The following is a 23,318-nucleotide window of genomic DNA, read 5'->3' as shown; positions in this document are numbered from 1 at the left end:
GAGCAGAGCAAGGCTGGAGACGAGTGATGGGCACACAGCACTCTTACTGCAGCCCCCAAACCACAGGGGCGCGGCTGGCCCTCAGTGGAGCTGCTCCTTCACCAGCTGCGCCAGCTTCTGGGCCATCTGAGGGTCCCACTGGGCCTCCTGGGGGTCCTGAGACTGAAGCACATGCCTGTGGGCCTTCTGGACGAGCTCAGGGCCCAGGGCAGCCTCCACATGGGCCTGCCACGTGGCAAGCTTGGGCCAGTCTCGGAAGAGGTTGCAGCCGACGGCAGAGGGCTGGGGAAACAGGGCAGCTGGGGCTTGGGCTCAGCCCGCACCCAGAGCACCCCCGGGGGCAAGTGGGCAGGAGAACCTCACCTGCATCAGCTCTGTGAATGCCATCAGATCCTCCAGGAGACCTGCCCAGAGGCCAGGAAAGGCCTGGCTGCCAGGAGCTCCTGATCGAGGTGCCCCAGAGCGGGCGTCAGCTTCCCCAGCAGCTGCTCTACCTGCGTGGCATCTCCATGGGCCGCCAGGAGAAGTGGGGCAGGAGACACTGTGCCAGGAAGAGAGGAGGCGGCTTATCTCAGGGCCCTGGAAGCCTCCCAGCTCTTTTCCACCCCTCCCTCGGCAGCCACTTATCAGTGAGGCCCTCTGGGGCTTTGTGTTCAGAAGGATTCCAAGGTTTCATTCAGGCTCTGAAAAAAGCTATGCATTCACTCCATCTCTGGCAAGTTGGATACTGCAAGGCCACAAAGATGCTGGCAGTACTCTTAAATGAATGCACTGGCATTTCCGAGACTGGTGACAGCGAAGAGGGTTTAACCCACACTATGGAGCTGTCTAAACTGCCAATAAGACAGAAGAATAATACACCAAGATAAGGTCCAAAGGACATATAATAGTGACGTTGCTGCTCCGGGTGACAAGGACATAATGAAATGTCATAAATTAGTGATGTCTGCCTGGGGAAGAAGACAGGACCCCCCTGGGGGTCCTCAGTTCAGTTCAGTCTCTCAGTTGTACCTGACTCTTTGCTACCCCATGGACTGCAGCACACCAGGCTTCCCTGTTCATCACCAACTCCCGGAGTTTACTCAAACTCATGTCCATTGAGTTGCTGATGACATCCAACCATCTCATCCTCTGTCATCTGCTTCTCCTCCCGCCTTCGATCTTTCCCAGCATCAGGGTCTTTTCCAATGAGTCAGTTCTTTGCATCAGGTGGCCGAAGAATTGGAGTTTCAGCTTCAGCATCAGTCCTTCCAATGAATATTCAGGACTGATTGCCTTTGGGATGGACTGGTTGGATCTCCTTGCTGTCCAAGGGACTCTCAAGAGTCTTCTCCAACCCCACAGTTCAAAAGCATCAATTCTTTGGCGCTCAGCTTTCTGTATAGTTCAACTCTCAAATCCATACACATGACTACTGGAAAAACCATAGCTTTGACTAGACAGACCTTTGTTGGCAAAGTAACGTCTCTCCTTATTAATATGCTATCTAGGTTGCTCATAACTTTTCTTCCAAGGAGCAAGCATCTTTTAAAATTTCACAGCTGCAGTCACCATCTACAGTGATTTTGGAGCCCAAAAAAATAGCTCCTGCGCAAGCCTGCAGGATATGGCAGTGACCTCGCACAGGTGGATGTTGGCGGCAGGCTGCTGGGCAGCCGTGTGCTGCCAGGCCGGGCACTCACCCACACGGGTGTGGGCTTGCCGTTCTGGCGGGTACTGGTGTGCCTCCGTCTGGTATTTGCGGCTCAGGTATAAAAGGATGGCCACATTGCAGGCAGGGGGTGTCAGAGATCACCCTGCCGTGACGGCTTCCCCCGGACTCAGCCGGTCAAGAATCTGCCTGAAGTGTAGGAGACGCGAGTTCAATCCCTGGGTCGGGAAGATCCTCTGGAAGAGGGCATGGCAACCCACTCCAGAATTCTTGCCTGCAGAATCCCATGGACAGAGGAGCCTGGTGAGTTATACTCCATGGGGTCAAAAAGAGTGGGACCAGACTGAAGTGACTTAGGATGCTTAGCACACTCTGCCATGACTCCAGCCTGTTCTCCGCCTCAGAGCCCAGCTCTCTGGGTCAGGGGCCCTTCTCAGGCAGGTGAGGCAGACCAGCCACGCACGCCCCATTCCTTTCCTGGGCCGGTTATGCCTGGTGTTCAGGGTCTGGGGGAGGGGTTCGGGGGACCTCAACTCTCTTTTTTTTTGACCACATGGGGGACTAGCCTGGGGGAGCTTAGTTACTTGACCAGGGGATCGAACTCCAGCCCCCTACAGTGGAAGTGGGGAGTCTTAGCCACCGGACCCCCATTCCTGAGTGCCCTTGGGCTCTAGGCACCTGGTGCTCAGTCTCCATCCTCCGACAAGCCCTGGGAGGTGGTTACCTTACTCCCCTGTCTTACAGAAGAGGAGCTGGGGCCCAAGGTTCGGGACCTGCCTGCAGGCAAAGAGTCAGGACAGGGGACTGGCATTCAGAGCACAGTGCAGCCCCAGGGCCGCCCGGCCCCTGTGACTCTGAAAGGCCATGCTGGGACATCTGGGGAGGGGCTCCCCTGGAGCCTCAGTCTTCCCTGGCTGCCTGCAGGCTGTGCAGGCCTGGGGAAGGCCAGCATGCCCTCTGCTCTGAAGCTTCCAGATTTAGCCCCAAGGCAGCCCTCTGGTCCAGGTCCGTGCCCTCTGAGCTGGACTAGCTCAGAAGAGGAAGGGGCTGCTGGAAAGATTTCCAGCTTTTTGTCTGCCTCCAAGCAACGATGAGCCCCAGACCCAGGGTGCCTTACCTCTTAGCCAGCAGGAAGTCCCCATCCCTGAGGGCAGGCACCTTCCCCATGGGGTTCACCTTCAGGAATTCGGGGTTCAGGTGCTCCCTTGGGGGAGAGGGGAGCAGAGAGAGCACAGAGGTGGCTCAGGGCAGGGTCTGGCCCCCAGGTGCCCCCTCCATGGAGCCCACCTGGCTCTGCTAACCCCGTGGTGCCAGCTCCAAAGGCCTCAGCTTGAAGGGGATGCCATTCTTCCTGGTGAAAATGTAGATGGCATTGTAGGGGGGCAAGTACAGGTCTAGAAAGAGCTCAAGATCCATCCCTGTGCCTCCCTCCTGCCTGCTCTCCACTTGGGTCCGATCCATACTTCTGAAGCCTACTCACCCCATGACTGGCTGGGCCGCCAGCCAGGACACCGCACCCCCTGGCCTCTGCCCTGGTGAGTGGCTGATTGCTGGATTTTCTTTTTTTTTAAGTTTTTTTTTGATGCAGACCATTTTTAAAGTCTTTATTGAATTTGTTACAGTATTGCTTGTGTCTTAGGTTTTAGTCTTTTGACCCAGAGGCATGTGGGATCTTGGCTCCCAGACCAGGGGTCGAACCTGCAGGCATTGGAAGGCAAAGTCTTTACCACTGGACCGCCCCCATCCCTTTCCCTGCCGTGGTCTGGCGGCTTCACCAACTTCCAGACTCAGCCTGCCGCCAACGAGACTTATCCTGTGCACACAGCACAGGACCAGAAGGAATTTCCTCTTTCTCCTTTTCTTCCTTTCTTTCTCATGTGGGGAGCCCTGGAAGACAGCTTCCCCGCTCCCCACCCCGCCCTGCCCCGCCCCACACCACATATAAAAAAATAAGTCACTCCACTGAAAATAGAAATGTGGGCATTTCCCACATTAGCTGGCCCAATGGCTAAGACTCCGAACTTCCCCTGCAGGGGACACAAGTTTGGTATCTGGTCAGGGAACTAAGATCCCATATGCCCAAGGTGCAGCCAGAAAGAAGAAGAAAATAGAAATGTATGTAAGGGAAACTTGAGAAACTTCAAAGCGTGGTGTGCTTTCATCTGTGCTGTTTCTGATGCTTAGGGGCCATTCCCTGAACGTTTGTGTTTGGACTCACTATTGGTTGTAAGGAGCCCTTGACTATAAAACAGGGTGAAGGCTTTGTGATGATTAAATACCGTGCAGCGCGTCCTCTGGAGACCCTGCTAGGATTCAGCCATGGAATAAGAAGTTGTTCAGTCACTCAGTCGTGTCCGACTCTTTGCGACCACATGGACCGCGGCATGCCAGGCTACCCTGTCTTTCACCATCTCCACAAATGACAGGAAGAGGCCACAGGAGAGGAAATGCAAGAAAAGCCCCCAAGTTTACTCCTAAAAATGTAAATCCCCAGTAAAACCGGCCTGAGAATTTATCGGTAAGGAAAAAAAAAAAAAGATGGAATAGAAAACTGGGCAAAAAACGTGAACTTTTTTCACATAGCAATTTCATCTCCTGGTTTTAAGAAAAAGAAAAGTCAGTGTTTTTCTTGCATTTGCTGTTTTTCAAGTATCTGACTCAAAACAGTCAACATGCCAGAGCAGCATGTTTTGGGGTGGCTGTTCTAACCTCCTTCAATTATAAACACGAATCAAATGACAAACACCAGATTCCTGAGCGTGGAGGTTGTGGTGGAAGCGCCCTGAGAGCTTCACTGAAGCCTGACCCACGTGGGGGATGCACAAGTATTTATATCGTATTCTCTATAATAAAGCCGAGACATTACTTTGCCAACAAAGGTCCGTCTAGTCAAAGCTACGGTTTTTCCAGTAGTTATGTATGGATATGAGAGTTGGACTATAAAGAAAGTTGAGCGCCGAAGAATTGATGCTTTTGAACTGTGGTGTTGGAGAAGACTCGAGTCCCTTGAACTGCAAGAAATCAAACCAGTCCATCCTAAAGGAAATCAGTCCTGAATATTCATTGGAAGGACTGATGCTGAAGCTGAAGCTCCAACACTTTGGCCACCTGATGAGAAGAGCCGACTCATTTGAAAAGACTCGGATGCTGGGAAAGATTGAAAGCGGGAGGAGAGGGGACGACAGAGGATGAGATGGTTGGATGGCATCACCGACTTGATGGACATGAGTTTGAGTAAACTCCGGGAGTTGGTGATGGACAGGGAGCCCTGGCGTGCTCCAGTCCGTGGGGTCGCAAAGAGCTGCCCACGCCCTAGCGACTGAACAACGTATTAACAAGAAAGGTCACTGCAGAAACAAAAATGACGTCAGATAGTCCTTCTCCTGGACGTGAGCCTCATGCCGCCCCTTAGCCGCATCTTATCAGACCTCACTCTGCCCCTCGGGCAGGTGCGGCCAGTGCAGGTATCCCGGAACCGCCTGGTCCCGGGTCGCCTTTAGCCCCGCCGCGCCCTGCCGCGCGGTACGCCGGGAGCTGCCAGCTTCGCCCCGCCCCGCAGAGCACCGCCCCGCACGCGAGCTTGACGGGAATGGGCCGACGCACCGTCTCGCGGGCTGCTTGGCGCGCGGAGCTTGCCGGGAGAAAGGGAACGTGGGTGGGTTGCCCTGTCAACGTGCGGCTGGGCGCGCGCTGAACAGTTGGGGTCCCGAGACCAGAGCGGCCGCTGCGCGCGGGCTTTCGAGGGCGGCGGGTGGTTCGGTTACTGCCCGGCGGCGGCCGAGCCTGGAAGGAGAGGGCGGGAAAAACCACACGGGAGCGGGGCGTAGAAGCGGAAGAGAAGGGTCCGGGGCGAAGGGAGGGTGTGCAGCGTCTCAGGCCGTGTCGAGTGAGGGGAGCTGTGCAGGGTGTCCCAGAGCGAGGGGAGGAAGCGGAGGGGAGACGGGCTCGGAAGGTGCAAGGAAACGGAAGAGAGGGAAGAAACCGCGGGGCGGGCCTCCTGGCAAGGCAGGTTTCGTGGAGTCACATCACTGAGCAGACTGTAGGAGACCCGATTTCACTGCGTCAGCATGCCCCAGCTAGAGACTCCCTATCACCGAGCAAACCCTTACTCAGTGTTGGAAAAAGAATATATTTACGCACACGATAGAGGAGGGAAGAATGGTCAGGGAAAGGGGAGCGGGCAGGTCGGACACCCGAGCCTAGAGCCCCGTTGTGGAGCAGGGAGGGTCGTCATGGATTGCTTGCATGTGTAGTTGGAAGTCTGACCACACAGCCCTTTCTGGCGCCTAGAGATGTAACCACCTTGACTTCCCTCTGCCTGTGAGAGACTCATCTTTGGGTTAAGGAGGGGAAAGAGGAAGGGACAAGATGCCCAGTAGGAATTACAAGGAAGGGATGCCGATGGGAGGAAAGGGGAGAGAGCACCATGAAATCCATTCTGGTGAGAACTAGGCACTGGTTTTAAGAGAAGTACATGTCCTGACACCCAGTCCCATTTTGCAGCTTCTGAGTGAGGTGGACCAAGTTAAGACTAGGGGCTCTGGACAAGAAGACTTTCGGTAATTCTTGTCAACAGAGACTTCACATGGGACCCCACCCACCCACCATCTTGTTGATGCTTTGATCATCCTTTGCCTGGGTACCTTGAGGTCCCAGCTCATTTCCCTCAGGGAGGACTTTGGTGGTCTTCTGATAGAACCTGCTGTGACCTGAGGTGAACGGCCCCTGTGGGCAAAGAGGGGAACACACATTACCACTGATGACTCCAGGGAACATCACAGATTGAGTTCCCCAAAGTTTTCTGAGGCCACCTTGTCATCTGTAAAACAATTACAGCTCTCCCGTCTCCAGAGGTGGTTATATATAGAGACCTAGTGAGACCCTGAAAGTGTTTTTAGAGGGTGTGGGCCCTCTAATGCAAGGATGGGTTACTTGAAGGGCCAGTCCATGTGGCTTGTGGAGCCACTGGGGGAAGGAAGGGGATGGAGCCCGCTGCCACCACTGGCTAGCCGGGCCAGGTCAGCTTGATGTGTGGACCCTCATGTACCCCCATTCCCCCTGGCCCTGCTCTGGGCCCAGAGACGTGGATTTAAATCCTGGACCTGTCACTTACTAGCTGAGTGATCTTGGGCAAGACATTTTGGCTTTCCTGCTTAAGTAGGACAAAGCTGGCCTGTGAATGAAACCATAGAAACCAAGGCATTTCTGGTTCCAGAAGGAGGCTGCTGTGGTTGGGGAGGGGCCCTGGCCAGGAATCTGTTAGAAACAGTTATTTTGTCACCGACTGGAATGGCCTTGGGACAGAGCACCGCTGTCTACCTCCCCCTGCCTGTCACGCTGTCTTTCTCAACCCTGTCACCCCCGTCAGCCTTAACGTTGGCCTTGCCCTCAGTTTCCTGCTGTGTTGGCGTGGGGATGGTGATTCCTGCAGAAACCAGTAAGCGTGCGGTGAGGAAGCTCTCAGGTCACATTACAGTTCACGTGCATAGGCGGGGGTATTCAGTCCTGAAGAGCAGCCGGCTCCCCAGCATGAGAACAGAGCCCTGAACAGCCCACGGGGAGCCAGTGAGAGTCCCACCTGTGAGCATCGGGGAACGTTGAGTCTTGAGTGAAGAGTTGGTTGGAAAAGGAAGCTGAACAGAAAAACTGGGTCGTTGTCAACACACTCAAAATGATAAACAACCTTTACATAAATACATATATGTGTATACAGCAATTATCTAGATTGAGAAGTTACAAATTTTAAAAATGAGGACCACAGACATCACAAACTCAGGCAAAATACCCTGACATTTTTCTTAACTGCCAGACACACCTTCTCCTTTCAAATACTCCCTCTTCCCCCTATATTTTTTGACTGCAGACTTTGATTTACCTTTCATTTTGACCATGATTTTATGTTTCCTGCAGGGAGCAGGGGATTCCCCCACCTCTCCTTTGGCAGTAAGCATGTCCCCAGAAGCCATTTATGCACCAAAGCAGCAGACACAGGAGTGACTTCTAAGCACGTGGACATATTCCACTCCACCCATACATTAGTGATCCACCACCTTTACCTTCCCCTGTAGCCACACCCCAAATGCCCATGACTACTCCCACGGGGGATGTGTAACAGAAGGGAATGGCTCTGAGCGATGGCAGCTGTTGGCAGGGGTGGAATTCAAGGGAAGATGGGCGGGCACCTTTGAGCACTGCCAAGCCACCAGTTCACTCTAATTTTGCCTCGTTCGTTTGGTGGGGTCGCACCAGCTCCTTCTCCTGCCCCCACCTCCCGCCGCCTTCCTCCAGCACACACAGCAGGGAAGTTCCTGGGTTTGTGGGCGCCCCCCCCAAAGCCCTCCTCTGGACAAGGGGAGGGTCCTTGGCCCTGAGCAGAGTTCTCCTGGGGGCCCTCCCCGCCCTGTCCACACGCAGCCTTGGTCAAGCTGATCCTTGTGCCTCAGGCCGCTTCCTGAGCACAGAAGGGTGGGAGGACCCGTTCAGGTCCCACCTCTCTGTCCACTGCGGGGGGGATGTGGGAGGGATGCGGGAGGGGAAGTGTAGAAGAAGAAAACTGGGAAGAAAGGCGAGTGGGCCTTGGCTGGGGCGGGGGTGGGGGGAGGGCCGGGGGGTGAGAAGAGGCGCCAGTCCTCTCGCTGACTTGCTGCGTGACACAGGGGAGGCCGCCTACGTTACCTCTCTGGGCCTCAGTTTCCCCTTGAAAGTAAGGCCGCTAGTCCCTCCCTCACAGGGTTGTTGTGAGGATAACACGAGGTAGCGTCCCGGGGAAATTGCTTGGGAAATTGGGAAAGGCCACTCACGCTGCGGAGCCTCTGGCTAAGGGGGACAGGAGCCCTGGAGGGCCCCAGACACAGGCCCCGGGGGTCTTGCCTGGGAGGGGAAGCCGCTCGGGCCTTTACTCAAAGCTGAGCCTGCCTTAGGCGGAGCAGCAGCCGTGCTGCCCACCAGAGCCCTGGCCCGAGCTCGGGGGCGGGGGGCGGCACCCCAGGCTGTGGGAAAAGCCTGGAAAACAGAGGGTCTGCTGTAGTGGCATAGCCCCGGGGGCTGCAGAGGCTGGGGCCCGACAGTCGGCACAGCGGTGATCAGGCAGCTGTGGGGCCTGGCCGGGCTGTGAGGAGCAGGGGCCAACTCCACAGAGGGCTGCGGGGCGGGGCTGGTGGACCCCAGTGGGGTGTGCGCAGGGCCAGCTTGCTGCCCACCCCCATGGATGGTCTTCCTGCACCTGGTACCTGGCTCTAGCCCCTCTGATCCTGCCCTGCTTCCTGTCGTCTCCGCGACCTGAACACACTCTGCCTCTGTTGGTGTGCACAGAGAGACCCCTTTAAGAAACCAAACAAGCTGACTTGAAGTGATAGTTTAGGGTTCATCTCCAGCAGAGAAAACGGGTCACGACGGGTTGAGTGGGCAACAGTGGTCAGAGGGGCAGTACAGCATGGAGGAGGAGGAGGAAGCCAGGGGGTGGGGGGGCATAGCGAGGCGGCGGGAGGACGGTCAGCAGCCGGCCTGTGGCCTGGGGCACTGGCCAGAGACCCTCACCTGCCGGGCAGTTTGCTCCGCTTCACCCCCAACGGGAGCAAGGAGGGCCATGGGCACCTGCGTGGCAGGGCGGGCCAGGTCCCCAGAGAGCATGAGGGAGCCGGATGGAAGCTGCCCACTTTGTCCTCCCAAGTTCATGGGTCCACGATACAGCTGCTGCTCCCCGAGCAGAGTGGCGGGTCAGATGTGATGGGAGGGCAGGGGCCACCGGGCGCCTCAGCTGTTTCCCAGGGGTGGGGGCAGGCCCCAAATCTACTCGTCCCCCTATGGGGGCCGTGGGCGGTTTATAGAGCCTCCCACATCAGCCACCTCACAATGGGCCGGAACCCACATCAGTGAACTCTCAGGACACCTTGGACCCCAGACCCGGAACTCTCTCCCTCCCCTTTCCCATCCTGAATTAGGTGCAACCTCAGAGTCCAAATTTGGCTCAGAGGTTCTGCAAGGAGACGAAACAACAGAGATGCTCCCATTAAAGGGTCAGCCTAGAAACAGACCCTCTGTCCTGAATTTCCTAGGGTGAAATGCAAATCAAAAAATTAAATTCCTTTGCCCTTTTAGGTTAAAGTTCAAAGAAAGAAAAATGGAAAATCGAAGGTCGGGGGATTAAAGCCCAAAGCCTTTCCCAGGGAGCCTGGTGGCCATGTGCTCCTTGTCCAGGGACTGTGCTGCGCAGCCACCCGCAGGGCTCCCGGGCCGTCTCCACACCTCGGCATGGTCCCAGCCTGTCGCGTGTGCCCCGCCTGGCACCGGCCGGCCTGCGGGCTGCTCGTGGCCTCAGAATCCGCTGTGCTGAGCCCCGTGTGGACCCCTCTTCCTGCTGGCTCAAGGTCTGGGTGGAAATGGACAGAAAGTGGGCAGGAAGGAGTGTGCTGGCCCAGCCCCACCCCTGGGAGTCCTGCCCCAGCAGAGGGTGAGCTCAGCCCCGCGGGCACGCACAGGGCCAGGCCCGGAGCCTCTTTGCCTTCCGCCTCCTCTGAGTCCATCCAAGCCACTCCTGCCTGCTCATAACCCTACCCTGTGGGCGGCCCAGCCTTTGGAGCTCATTTGTGATAACTTCCTCCTTCCAAGATGTTCGGAATCTTGTACTTGCCATTTCCCTCCAGCCACCCCTGACTGAGCTCTGCCCAGTGTCCATCGCCCGCCCAGAGCGGATTCCCCCGCCGAGGGCAGGGCACATGGGGGCTGTCGTCCAGCGGGCACACCCGGCCAGCTCCTCACCGCACAGAGGCCGGCCGCTCTTATTGGATTCCAGGGACTTCCCTCCTCCTGGCCCTTTCTTGTGGCTTCCTGGCCCAAACATTTAAGCATTTCTGACATATTTCTCTAGATGTTGTCCCCTGGGCTCTCCCAGGCAAGAGAAAGACACACTGCTGAGGCCAGCGTGGTCACAGCATCCGCCGCTGAGACAGCCCCAGGGCTCCACCCAAGAGCCAGGCCAGCCCCTCCCACTGGCCTCCAGCCAGGCCTCCCCGAGTCTTGCCAGTCCATCCCGTGCGCCCAGAGCTTCTCAGAGCTGCTTGCCCGTCTCCTGTCGGGGAGCTTGCCTAGCTTGCCTGGCTCCTCCCCAGCCTCTCTCACAGAGACCCTGTCCACCAGCGTGCTGCGCTGCCCAGCTCCGGGGGGCCAGCCGCGTCCCCAGCCTCGGCCCTGGGTTCCCCCACCCCAGGGAGCACCGCTGGCCCGGGTGCTCTGTGGGCCTGGCCGCTCGCTGCCTTGCGTCTCTGCCCAGCCTGTCTCTGACTGTCCCAGCCTGTCCTCATGTTCCTTTGAGGACACCTCTCTTTCTCCTTCTTCCGCTGCTCCTGTTTTGAGCGTGAGACCGGGGCGGGCTTTTCAAACCGCTCTGTCCCCCCGCCCACTGGCTCCCGTGCGCCCCTCTGCTTGCTGTGCCAGCCTCTGGTGGGCAATGACCTCCTGAATTGTTTTTCTGTCTCTGCCCCTCTTCTCTGCCGGTGATGTTGCTGTGAGTTCACAACCCCATACCTCCCACTGGCGGGCCAGCTGGGCTCCCAGGTCCAGGGGCCAGACCTCACCTGGGAATGTTCTAGAAGGTGTAGGCGGGCCCTCCATGGCCCCTCTTCTGACGGCAAACTCGGGGGCCCAGCACCTCCTTGTAAACTGACCCTGGAGAACCCCACCCCCACCCAGAAGGCAGAAGCTCTCTGGAGCCCCAGCGAGGTCTCTGACGGCTCACAAACCCACCCACCCACGAGGACCCTGCCGCGTGGGCCGTGGAGCCTCCCCCCCATCAAAGACCTCACAGCCTGGGCGTCAGCTCAGGCACTGCCAAGGTGTGGCTCGCACCCGGTCCCCGAGGCCCCTGGCATCCATTCCCACAGCCTCAGACCTCACCTGGGCTCCTGTGTGGGGTCCACTGGGGTACGCTCAAAGCTTGATGCCAGTGTGCAAGACGGTGGGCTCAAGGGGCCTGCGTAGACCACTGCTTTCTTCCAATTCCATTCTGGGGGACTTCAGCCATAGTGTGGGAGTCCCAGCACATGCCACAAGGCGGGCTGAGCACACGGAGCCCAGAGGGTCACGCCGGCAGGTGGAGGGGGGCGGTGGGGGGGTCCTGTGGGATAGACGCACCCCACAGGGACCACGCCCCACCTCCGCAGGCCTGCAGCGGCTGGGCGCTCAGGGAGGCCAGAGCTAGGCTTGGGAGGAGGCAGCCGGGGGACAGACCTCGTCAGGCAAGGCCTCCGAGGGGTGGGGGCCGGGGGGGCCACACGCACGGCATGTGGTGGTCTTCCCGGCCTTCCCTGACTTCCCTTCCGTGTATGTGCGGGGGGTGGCCACACACACCACATACATACACACAGAAAAATGCGTAGAACTTGAACAAGTGCAACGCAGACGCTCGTAACAAGAGTGAGAGACAAGGTCTCCACAGCCCCGCTCCGCCGCGGTCACCGCCAGCCTCACCGCAGCGGGTCGTCCCGCTGTCCTCTGGGAGGGGAAGCCTGGCCTGGCCTTCCTCAGGGTCCGAGCACCTCGGCGGGGCTCTGAACAAGCTGGTTGCGGCTCGCTGGCTGGGACCTGTAAGCGCCCGAAAGGGCCGGGCCCACAGTGGCATGCGTCCCTGCAGCTCGCCCATGGCGCTGCCCGGCCGTGCATGCTGGGTGCCAGGAATGTGCCGTGCTTTATTTATCCATTCCCTTCTCGATGGCTGTTGGGTGGTCTCCAGGTTTCTATGGGGTCGGCACCTGGGTGAGGAGCTGCAGCGGAGTGGCAGCTTGTGGTGCCTTAACTGCCTTTCCCTCATCTTTAAGCCGAACATCGTTGCCACTGGCTATTCCGTTTGTGAAGAGGCTTATAAAGTCCTTTGCTAATTTTTTGTTGGTTTGTCTGTCACAAATTTATAAAAGAGTTTTTTGTGTTGTTTTTGATATCTGAATGTGAACCTCTCGCCGCACGTCTTTTGACTCGTCGTGGTATCTGACTAATCAGATCCAACGTCTCCAGCTTTCCTTGGTCATCTGTGCTTTCTGCACCTCACCGAAGCAGTCATGTGATATGCTCTTCTGTGAACTTTGTGTCTTTAATTCACTGTTTTATTGATTTTTTTTTTTGGCGTGCGGAGGCCCTGGCGGCTCGCTGACCTGGGCTTCCCGCACACGGATTTTGTTCCCCTCTGCCTGATCCTGCATCGGGGCCACAGGTGTGTGCAGGTGTCTGCCCTGCACTGATTCACTTCGCCTCACTTACGGCGCTTGATAAGAAATCTTGACATCGAAGCAGGTCCCCCGCCTTGAAAATGTTTTGGCTCCTCCTGACCCTTTGGATTCTCCTAAACGTTAGAATTTGGTGATTAAATCCCACCCCAAGCGTGTGGGAATTTCTCCTGGGGCTGTGTGGAATCGTGGGGCAGGCTGGGGGGAAGTGAAGACACTATGGGGCCCTTCGGTGGCCCCCTGGGTCTTCGTTTTCTCTGTGGAGTTCAGCGCATCTCGGCTTCCTTCCCGGATGCGAGCGATGAGCTCGGCAATTGCTGCTTGTCTCCCTCGTTGCCACCTCTCGTCTCGCCTCTTCTGCGTGTTTGAAGCCACGTTCGGCGTGGTATCTGTGAAGTCACAGCCCGTTCTGGAAAGTGTCTGTTTCTGCACCAACATTGACTATATACCTCAGCGTTCTTTATTTTGCTTGTCTGGTAAATATGGGTTGTTGACGTAACAGGACAAGGGCTGTGACCGCTGCTCATGTCCTCCTTTACCCACCACGATCTCCAGGCCCCTCACCCTTGTCTTCACGCAGGGTGGCGGTAGAGCCTGTACTCGCCTGTCGGCTTCAGCGCTGCGTTTCGTTCTGACTGGCAGCCAGCCACTCAGCAAGGAATCAGCCCTTCATGGGAGGTTCTGCTTTTGCAAACTCCCTTCCAGAACCCTCCTGAGCGCTCAGCTCTTGTGGTGCTTTGCTGTTGGTGGGGGAGAGGCCTGGGCTCTTTGCTGCTGGACCCGGCTGCTTCCTGGGGGCAGGGCCACCTGGGCAGCCCCACCCCAAACGCTGGTGCTGGCAGGCAGGGTCACTCGTGTTCTTCTCTGAAGCCATGCGCCTCCCTGGAGGGGGGCTGGTACCTGCCCCTTCCCCTCAGACCCACTTCTGGAGCAGAAGACTGGGGGCTCACTAGAACTTTATAGGCTTGAAACCCAAAGGGTCTTTCCACTTCTGCCTGAACAAGGACAATATGGGCTTATTTTAGAATCAAGAAAAGTATCCTCCAAATTATCAGAGAGCAAAGGAGGAGAGGCTCGCTCCCTGAAGCTGGGCTTCTCCTGGGGAAGCACTGGCAGACCCCGGCAGAGTCCACGCACTTTTCTCGTGGGTGGCAGCCCTCTAGGGATCCGACCCTTGCCCCCTGCCCCCGTGTTGGAAGTGCAGAGTCTTAACCACTGGACCACCAGGGAAGTCCCCATCACAGTGCTTTTTGACCAGCCAGGTCTACTTTCCAGCAAAGCCACAGCGAACTTCATACCACCTTTGAGGGTCATGAGTTACAGTAACAGTTGAGGCAGGCATCGCCCTGCCACCCCCCGCTGGGCTAGCAGTGGTGGGAAGAAGCTCTTTGGGAAGCGGGGGGCGGGGGGGAGGCTGGCTGCCACCAGACGCCCTAACTTACAAGCTAAGTTGATAGCTGTGGGCTCTGGGGAGACAGCTGTCCACTGCTGGCAACATCACTGTGGCCCGAGAGGGCTTCAGCCCCGTGCTGCTCTGGCCGGCCGAGGCCCGGGCCCAAGCTGGGGAAAGCATTTGCAACTCCCAGCCAAGCGTTAGCTTCTCTGATACACAAAGAGCTTGAACACAACAAACCACTCAGTGGGGAAATGGGCTGGAGGAGTGGACTTGCTTTCCCGAAAAGGTACCAGGAATGGCCATTCACGTCCACCTCATAAGGAGAGAAAAACTTTCCTGTGGGGCTCCAGACGCCCCCTCTAGGAGGGACTTCTGGTCACTGCACCGATTTTGACCTACTCACCCTGCTAGGGACCTATCCTCCAGATACACCTCCACACGCCTGGCCGCCAACAGCATGGGGCTGAGGGCGGAGGGATGGACCGAGGCCAAACCGTCCTGACCGGGGCTGCTTAAGCAACTGAGCTAGACTTAAAAAAAAAAAGCAAAGTCAAACTAGCGTTAGAATAGGCTACCACTTGTTGGGGACAAAAGTTGGGGGAGGGGTGTTATGTGTGTGTAAAGATGCCTCTGCGGGTTTCTGTGGAGGGGGTGGCCGCAGGGAGCTTTCTCTTGGGGGATCTTTGGAATACTCTGAATTTGAGCCCCAGACATATGTCCCCTGTTAAAACGAGAGCAGAATTAGGCAAGAAATCCGGTCATGGGGTTGCACTCACGAGACTTCCCATTTGTAGCTTTGGGATTTGGAGCCCTGTCTGGGGGTGGACCCGCGAGAGTACCCTGCTGTCCCCTGATGGCAGCCAAGGCTCCAGGAGCGAGGGGACACAGCCAGCTTATGAAAACTGGCCTCTTTTTTTTCCCTCTTACGTGGGCTTCAAACACAGAAAGGGAGACGCACTCACTCAACCAGGAGGGTGAGTCTGGGGGAAGCGGCTGATGGAGCCTTACTATGCACCCACCTTTCCAGCTCATTCTGTAATTCTTGCTGTGAGGCCTGCAGGGCTGGAAGCTGGCTTGGCTCAACTGGGAAAAAGGGCTGAGTGGCAGGAGAGCCTCACCAAGCCCCACCCTGGGGCCAGCACCTGGTGTGGAGTGGGGCAAAGGGTCAAGGAGGAGCTCACTGGCCCAGAAACGCTGGCATCGTCCTGAGCTCTGGGGTCCACGGAGCCCCCCAGATAATATTAAGACCTGAGTGCAGGCGCAGACCCCGCTGGCACTTTCAGCATCCCCGGCGATCGCTGTGCCCATGCTGCTGAGGCTGACGGGGATGGGTCTGCGGTTAGGGAATATGGAGGAAAGACGTTTGGGGAACCCCTTCATTTCATCGATGGGGAAAACTGAGGCCCAGAAGGGGAGCCACAAGCACTTGCCTCCAGAGCCCCTTGGGTCAGGCTCCCAGGGGAAGCAGGCCTTCAGGCAGGGGTCTCAGGCTGGGGGAGAGGGCAGTGGGACAAGCCTGGAGGGGACGAGGGAGGCCTGGAGGGACCTAGGCTGCTAGGCTGTCCAGAGTGGACAAGCCCCGAGTGGCCTCCGGGCTGCTGGCCCCAAATAACACAGAGCTTGGTGCAGCTGCCCAGAAGCTACTGGGGACACAGGACCAGGAGGAGCAGTGTTCAGGGCCAAGGCTGATGCAGAGGGGCCTTCCTTGGCGTCAGGGCCTCAGGGAGTGCGTCCTAGAAGGCGCTGTGCGGGGCTCCCCGGGGGTGAGGAGGGGAGGGCATTCAGTGCACAAGGAACGGAGGCACCGGGCTGCAAACTGGGGCTGAGGGCGGCCGGTCCCCCTGGAGGCCGGGGGTCTTCACTGAAGACGACCCGGTAGCACTGGAGGCGATGGCGGAGAGCAGGTGGCAGCCGGCGCCCCCACCCCCATCTGGCCCACCTGTGTGTGAAGTGTTCCTTGGAAATGAGTTTCTGCTGCCGGTTCCAAGGGTGCTGGCACCCCCGTGGGCAGGGCAGCTGCTGGCTCCAGAAGCACTGGAGCCCGTGCTTCGGAGCTCACGGGGTGAGGCGGGGAGTGAGGTGAGGGAGACGGGATGGCCTGAGCGGGGCGCAGCAGGAACAGTGGTTCGCTTTGGAGAACCCTGGGGTGCAGTGGGCGTGGCCACGAATGTGGGCCCTGACCCACAGGTGCCCCGTGTCTCCTCGGATTCCAAGGAGCCTTTGCCGTGCAACACCGCAGCTGACCAGAGCCTCCGGCGGCAAGCCACGCGCCGCTCTCCCAAGCCCCTCCACCCTCCCTGAGACAGCAGGCGCTCAGCCTGGGCCCTCAGACGCTTGCGGCTGGAGAGCCCCCCATGGCTCCCGTGGGGCCACAGTGAGAGCCCTAGCTGGGGCATTGCGGGGGGGGGCGGAACCCTGGGAGGAGGCAGCCCGAGTCAGGACGCCCCAGAGACCAGAACCAGAGCCCCCCACATGGCTCCCGTGGGGCCGCAGTTAGAGTCCTAGCTGGGGCAGTGGGGGGCGGGGACGTGAGGTGGGACCCTGGGAGGAGGCAGCCTGAGTCGACGCCCCGGAGACCAGAACCAGGTCCTCAGCTGTGAATGAGACCCCTACTCTCCCTATCACGGGTGCTGGGCCAGGCTGGCGGGAGTTCATACCCAAGAGGGGGACGCTGAGCTAGGCCAGAACACGCCCGCCCCAGCCTGGAGACCCTGAGACTCCCGTCGCCTCACTGGTGACAGAACGAGACCGAGGGGAGCTTGAAGACCTCTGTAGGGGGGAGAACGACCCCCCCCAGACAGGCCACACCCTCCAGACTCCTCCTTTCTAAGGTCATGACTGTCCCCTGTCCTGGAAGCTAAACCCTCCGTAGCCAGGAAGCAGACTTGGGGCTGGGGGATGGAGTGCTTCCCACCTCCCCAGCTTCAGCCTGGACTTAAGGAGAGCAGCCCTCAGGTGTGTCCAGGGGAGCAAGCTGGCCCTGGCAGGCTGCCCCAGTGGAAAGTGCCAGTGAACCAGGTTGTTCTGACCCGTCCTCAACTACTGGCCTGGACTAGGTACCTGGAGCTTCCTGCCCCTGTCTGCGGGAAGCCACATGGGCGGGGCCACTGGCAGCCTCCCAAGAAGGGCCTGGGGTGGCCACACGCAAAAAGGGGCCCTTGTCACTGTGGCTCAAAGGCAGGCCTGCTCCTCACTCCCAGCACCAGAGGCCCGCCCAGGCAGTAGAACCCTTTCCCCCAGTATCTCAGCTTCCAAAACCAAACTCACTTCAATTCCGTGGAATTTTAAGTCACCTCTCTCTGGGTGTTCTTGTCTGTCTTAGGGGCTGAGGTTCAGGGCTAGCACGAGTCCATAGGGGAGGCCCCGGAACCCGGGCTGATGAGGCAGGGGGAGGCCATCTCTGTGCCCACAACTGAGTGACTGCACCTTTTCTTATTTGGAAGGAGCTGCCGCCAGGTGGGGCCCAAAGGCAACTAGCCTGGCCACAAGGGAGCGAGCCCCTGCACTTGGAGAAGGGATCCTACCTAGGCCAGGAGACCCCAGGTACACTGGTGTTCCCGACTGTCCCCTCGGCGCTGAGACCTTCCTATCCTACAGGGGCTAACAGCCACCTGGAGGCTCTGACAGCTGCTGTACCCTGAGACTTGAATGGCACCCAAACCACGAGTTTGTTCTCGCAGGAAACTATTGTGCCCCAGGGCCCGGGGTGGACTGGGCGGCATCATCAGAACTCCACCTTCCGGGCACCTCCCCCACCACCACACAGGAAAACGGTTCCCAAGTTCCAGAACAGGGGGATTTCCCAAATCAGGACACTGAGGCGAGCATCGGGGCAGTGACCCCGACGGAGTCCAGGTTTCTCTCTTCTCCCCGCCCCTCCTCGGCTCTTCTAGGATTCTGACCCCTCCCCCCAGTTCCTCAGCCAGCCCCGACCCACGTGGTGGCTGGGCCTCTGCGGGAGGTCGGAGTGGGGAGAGGGAACGGAGGGTTCAGGATCTGAGTTGGATGCCTGGATCTGGGTGCAGGCAGGATGCCAACCAAGTGTGGGCCCTCTACTGGGGACTGAGGCGTGGAAAGGCTAGGCTGCAGACTCCGGGGATAACCCGTCCCGGCCTCGGTTCCACATTCACCGGCCCCGCCCTGCACCGATTCCTCCGAAAGCCAAGAAGAGCCGAGGCAGCCCGCGTCTCCACACCGTTTATTGCTCCTTCCAGGGAGGTGGGGTCGGTGGGGGCGGGGCGGGCGGGAAACCTGTGCGCGCCAGGGCTGCGGGCCCTGGGAACCCGAGGCCCGGCCCTCAGGCGAAGGTGGAGCCGTTCCAGCCCACGTTGGCCGCATTCATGTCGCAGAAGTTGATGTAGATCCTGCGAGGGAGGAAGCGAGGCTGAGCCGGCCATGCGGGTGCCGCCGAGGCCGCGCGCCCCCCGCCCACCGGCGCCCACGCACCTGTCCGGGCTAATGCGCAGGCGCTCGGTCAGCAGGCCGCACAGCAGCTTGCTGTAGGAGCGGTTCTGCGCGCCGCCGATCTTGCCGATGCTGTGCAGGCTGCAGAGCGCGCAGGGCTCGCTGGAGCCCCCGAAGGTCATGAGCTGGTCTGGGACCACGTGCACCGCGATGTACTGCGGACGAGGGGCCGCGGTCAGCCGGCTCGCGCGCCCCCGCCGCTCCCGGCCCGGAGCCCCATCCCGGTGCCGCCTGCCCTCCCCAACCGGAGCCCCATCCCTGAGCCGCGCTCCCCTCCCGGCCCTCCCCGCAGACCTGTGCCGGCTTGCCCGTGGCCTGCGCCAGCTGCTGCGTGAGCTCGGAGAGGAGCCCGTCCGGCACGGAGGCGCGGGGCACGTTGGTGTTCACCACGAACATCGGCATGATGGCGAGGGGCGGCGCGGACCGGCACGCAGGACTCGACCGACGCGCGCGCTAAGGCAGCCGGGGAACCTGAGCTACGTGACCGCCGCCCGGCGCCCCGCCCCGACGTAGCCCCGCCTCCCGCGACGTCACCGCCGGTCCCGCCCCCGGGCGGTGGCGCGCTCCCGGCCGGTGACGTCACCGCCTCTGGCCCTGTGCGCCCTGTCCGAGCCGTTCTCCCCTGGGCGGCCGGAAGTCGGCCGGTTCCGGGTTTGTCAGTCCTTTCACTTGGTCACAGCGATGTCTGTGTGCTGGGAACAGCGGTTAGCGGGACAGATGACCCCTGGCCCTCCAGGAGGGCGCAGGCGGAGTCCCAGTTCATTCTACGGAGTCCTTGTGTGTCCGCAGTCTCCAGGGCCGCAGTCTTGCGCGCATGCCTGTGTATGTGTGTGCGAGTGAGTGATGGAGAGCGGTGGTCATTGCTGCATGTGGGCAGCGCTTGCCGCAGCGCGTCGCCATCCAGGGGTCTTCCTGCACCCAGCTCTTAGAGTGGGTGCGATTGCCCGGAGGTGCCCAGGGGAGGGGCTGGGGGCACCCGGAACCCAGAGGCAGTCCGCAAAGCTTCCGTCCACCGGGCTACCTCTGTGCAGCGCTGAAAATATCAGCTCCTCAGGGAAGCCCACCCCATCAGGTCCTCTGGGGGTGCCGTCTCTCAGAGCCCTGGGGGGGAAGTCTCTCTCTGCCACTGCTGGTCAGCTCGGGGTGCACCTTGTAGGTGCCAGGCATATGAGAGACATGGACTAAATACTCGCTGAATGAAGGAGTGAATGAACGTAACCCTGACAGGGCAGGAAGAGGGCAGGGCCAGGGCTGAGCCTGTAGGCCCTGTCGTCCCTGAGCAGAAAGGCTGCCCAACTCCCGCTCTGAGGAGACCCTGGTCACGGGGCTGTGCTGGGGAGCGGAGCTCTGCCGGGCACTTGAGGCGGCATGCTGGTTGGGCCCAGTCTCAGATCTCTCCGGAGAGGTCCTGCCCTTGGTCTCTTGGCAGGTATGGTTTGGTTAAGGGGGACCCCACACATGCTGGCCTGGACATCGGCCCCCATGCCCGTGGGACCAGGCATACAGGCATACTCAGGCAGGAGGTCCCGTGGCCCAGCTGGGCAGATGCTCTGTAAAAGGAGGGCTCCAGGCCCCTTCCGTCCCTGCTCTTGCCCCAGCAGGCCACCTGTGCCGAGGGCTCTGTTAACCACGGATTCCCTCCATGCCCGTCTCCAGCTCGGGGACTCCCCCGAGCCCCAGCAGGCAAGCCCGCGCAGCCTGTTCTCTATGTCCAAATCCAGGTGCTTGCCTTTCGCCCGTCCCTGATCGCCTGCCAGTGAAATAGACTTCCCTCCACTGTGCTTGGGTCCTCACCCCTCCCGCCCACCCCGCCTAGTCTCCGAGAGCTGCCTGGGGCCGCGGATCCATATGGTCATGTGACTTGCCCAGTGATACATGAAGAAAAGTGACCCAAATGACTCCCAGCAGAAGATTCAACAGCCAGCGCCCGCTTGGCGGTTCTCTGATAGTGGAGTGGGTGACACGGTGAAGCCCCCACCCCCGGCAGAGACACTTGCAGCGGTGAAGCGTGGGTGAGCCCTGTGGCCCTCAGGCTGTTACTGAGGCGCCGGGAGCCTCCCCTGCTCAGCACCGCCTCTGTTCACCCCCGACCTTCCCAGGAGTGTCAGTACTTTCTCTGTAGAAGGGCATCGGAGGAGGTGGCAGCCTTCCAGTCCCACTTCTTCCTAGCGTGGGCACCTGGCTCACCTCTCTGAGCCTGCTTCCCCATGCGTAATTCGGGCATGCCGGTACAGCCCCCTCTACAGAGGGCCGTGGTGGCATTGAGCAGCCTGGCTTCTGGCGGCGGCCCCTTCTGATGCTTGGGCCTCTGCTGTCACAGGGCCCCGGGCGGCCGGGTCCCCACCCTGCGTCCCGCACCGCCCTCCTCGGCGGTGAATCTTGCGTGCTGCCCTGCAATGCCGTGCTCCCAGCCCCTGGCTTGGGCCTTGCTCTTGGAACGCTGCTGGCCTGCTGCTGCTCGTCCGCCTCGGGCTCCGTTCCTCGGGAAAGCCCTCTCCTTCAAGGCCGCCACCCTGTTTCCATCTGAGCTACCGCACTGCTTCCTTCCTAGGCTCCATGCTGTGGGGCACTGTCTCTTTTGGGCCCATGACTTCTGGGCCACATGAGTCGGTGGCAGGCAGAGGGCGTCCAAAGACGACCTCGCCCTGATCGCTGGAACCTGTGAAGATGTTAAATTTTGCGGCAAAAGGGACTTCGCAGATGTAATTAGGGTTACAGACTTGACAGTAGGGAGATGATCGTGGATTATCTGGGTGGGGCCGATGTAATCACATGAGCCCTTAAAAGCAGAGAATTTTCTCCATCTCAAGTCGCAGATGAGACAGAAGGGGCATTCAGAAAGCCTCAAAGCAGAAGGACTCAGAAGTGCTGTAAATAAATGGCTTTGTAGATGAAGGGGCCTCAGTCATCCGGAGCTGAATTCTGCCAACACTGAATTCTGCCAGCATCCCTAATAACCTCAGAAGTGGGCTCCTCCCTAGTTGATCCTGAGATGCCTTGACTTGCCTGAAGCGGAAGGCCAGTCACTTTGTACTCAACAGATGACTTGCAGAAACTGTGAGATAATAAACGTGTGTTGTTTCAAGCTGCTCAATTTGTGGTAATTTGTTCTAGGAGCAATAGAACAGCATCACCCCTGCGTCCCCAGGGGCTCTGTAACTAGCTACCGAACAATAACCGGCCCTGCGCACCAGGAGGCCTTGGACCCCCGCACCATCCTCTCCCTCCTCACCGGCAGCATGTGTTTGCTTAGAACCTTCACCACCAGAGCCACTGGCAACCGGGCGCTGTCACCGCCCCCCACCCCCGGGCAGCTGTGTCCATGTGGTGTGCAGACTCCGCAGGGAGCAGCTGCCTGCAGATGGGGCCGCCTCCCCGCGCCCTTCCTCCTGCCCTGCTTGGAACCTGGACCGGACTGCCCGATGGGCAGTCAGATGGGACCACCAGGGGCCGTGCCCCACAGGTGAGGGCTGCAGGCAGAGACCAGGAGGGGAGGAAACCTCAGGATGTGGGGGACAGCTGTGGGGGACCCAGCATGCCCAGAGGGCTGGCAGCTGGGCCCAGGTCTGAACATCTCCGAGGGCAGGGCCTGAGTCAGCCAGGCTGTGAGGGGTGCCCGGGGAGGGCGACTCTGTCCTCCAGTCCCCGTCCATGGGCGGCCCACTGCCCGGCGGCTCCCAGGGCGCCTTTGCCAGCCTCCTTCCCTGGTGTCCCTCCCCCAGCACTCACGGTTCATCTCTCGTGGAAGGATCCAGCTGGCGCAGAGCCTTCAGCAAGCCCCTGTGCTCGTTTGCTGAGTGTGGTGAAAGGTGCGGCAAAGACCAGCCAAGTCAACCCCCTCCCCTCTAGTCATAGCAGAAGGAGACGTGGGGGCCACCATCCCAGCTGAAGGGACAGGGTTTTAAGAGGGGTGTCCGCCAGGAGACCACCACGCTACCAAAGCAGGGCCAAGGCTTGGTGGGGCCCTAGCAGGCCTGGCCAGGTCTCCCCACAGGACGGGACACGGTTCAGAGGGGGCGAGCTGGGCTGAACCTTGTGAACGAACTCTCTGAGTCTCAGCCGGAAAAGTTCAAAATAGGGGAATTCCTCTCCCGCAGACGTGGGTGAAGATGGGAGAGATTAAAGTACCAGCACAAAGCACCTGCGTGCAGGAGGTGCTCAGCAAACGTCCTGACCTACCGCATTGCCACCACGTGCCCTGGAGCAGCAAAGGGACTGACCGGCCCGACCCTGATGGTGGCCTTGGGCTTTCCCGCCCCAGCGGCCCGGTCCCTTCCCCACCCCGCCCCGCCCCCATCCCATCAAAGCCAAGGCCAGGCTGCGTCCAGTCTACCTCCCCTGGCACAGCCTCTCCTGTCTGCGGGGTCCCATCCCTGCCTCCTAACCCTGCTGGGGGCGTTCCTTGGGCAACAAGGACTCCCAACGCCCAGCCCACATTTCACAGCCAATTCAGCTGGGTGGGTGGCAAGCGGGACATGGCCCAAGGGCTGGGCCTGGGCTGGGCCTGGGCTGGGTGTATCTCTGTGGCCCATGCTGGGGAGCAGCGTGCTGAAGTGTGACCAATGCAGTCCCAGACCTGAGACACAGCCCGACA

General features: G+C 59.5%; 2 protein-coding genes and 1 long non-coding RNA gene across 3 annotated transcripts; 1 reads left to right on the top strand and 2 right to left on the bottom strand.

Annotated features, from left to right (window-relative positions):
* Window positions 1-81: 81 nt before the first annotated feature.
* On the bottom strand, window positions 82-3,067 carry LOC129629803 (glutathione S-transferase theta-1-like). The gene is made up of 5 exons (XM_055549968.1): window positions 2,976-3,067; window positions 2,769-2,855; window positions 1,625-1,731; window positions 405-541; window positions 82-282 (listed from the first exon to the last, which is right to left on the bottom strand). The coding sequence occupies exons 1-5, from the start codon at window positions 3,065-3,067 to the stop codon at window positions 82-84; spliced, it is 624 nt and encodes a 207-aa protein (XP_055405943.1).
* A 15,369-nt stretch (window positions 3,068-18,436) lies between these two features.
* Window positions 18,437-19,248, bottom strand: MIF (macrophage migration inhibitory factor). Its single transcript, XM_055550098.1, has 3 exons — window positions 19,019-19,248; window positions 18,707-18,879; window positions 18,437-18,624 (listed from the first exon to the last, which is right to left on the bottom strand). The coding sequence occupies exons 1-3, from the start codon at window positions 19,124-19,126 to the stop codon at window positions 18,558-18,560; spliced, it is 348 nt and encodes a 115-aa protein (XP_055406073.1). The 5' UTR covers window positions 19,127-19,248; the 3' UTR covers window positions 18,437-18,557.
* A 102-nt stretch (window positions 19,249-19,350) lies between these two features.
* LOC129629988 (uncharacterized) lies at window positions 19,351-21,818 on the top strand. The gene is made up of 2 exons (XR_008703447.1): window positions 19,351-19,546; window positions 20,446-21,818. It is a non-coding gene; the product is annotated as an uncharacterized LOC129629988 (long non-coding RNA).
* The last annotated feature ends 1,500 nt before the right edge of the window (window positions 21,819-23,318 follow it).

This window comes from Bubalus kerabau, chromosome 16, assembly GCF_029407905.1.
Source record: "Bubalus kerabau isolate K-KA32 ecotype Philippines breed swamp buffalo chromosome 16, PCC_UOA_SB_1v2, whole genome shotgun sequence".
Lineage (NCBI taxonomy): Eukaryota > Metazoa > Chordata > Mammalia > Artiodactyla > Bovidae > Bubalus > Bubalus kerabau.
This window is presented reverse-complemented; position numbering and strand designations above follow the sequence as displayed.

What these genes read in the sequence shown, in the direction of transcription:
- LOC129629803 (XM_055549968.1), bottom strand. Translation starts at nt 3,067, where the DNA reads ATGGATCTTGAGCTCTTTCTAGACCTGTACTTGCCCCCCTACAATGCC. An exon ending in GGCATCCCCTTCAAGCTGAG is followed by an intron (nt 2,856 to 2,975) that starts GCCTTTGGAGCT and finishes CTCTCCCCCAAG; the next exon opens with GGAGCACCTGAACCCCGAAT. An exon ending in GACTTCCTGCTGGCTAAGAG is followed by an intron (nt 1,732 to 2,768) that starts GTAAGGCACCCT and finishes CGCAAATACCAG; the next exon opens with ACGGAGGCACACCAGTACCC.
- MIF (XM_055550098.1), bottom strand. Translation starts at nt 19,126, where the DNA reads ATGCCGATGTTCGTGGTGAACACCAACGTGCCCCGCGCCTCCGTGCCG. An exon ending in CCACGGGCAAGCCGGCACAG is followed by an intron (nt 18,880 to 19,018) that starts GTCTGCGGGGAG and finishes CCTCGTCCGCAG; the next exon opens with TACATCGCGGTGCACGTGGT. An exon ending in CTGCGCATTAGCCCGGACAG is followed by an intron (nt 18,625 to 18,706) that starts GTGCGTGGGCGC and finishes CCTCCCTCGCAG; the next exon opens with GATCTACATCAACTTCTGCG.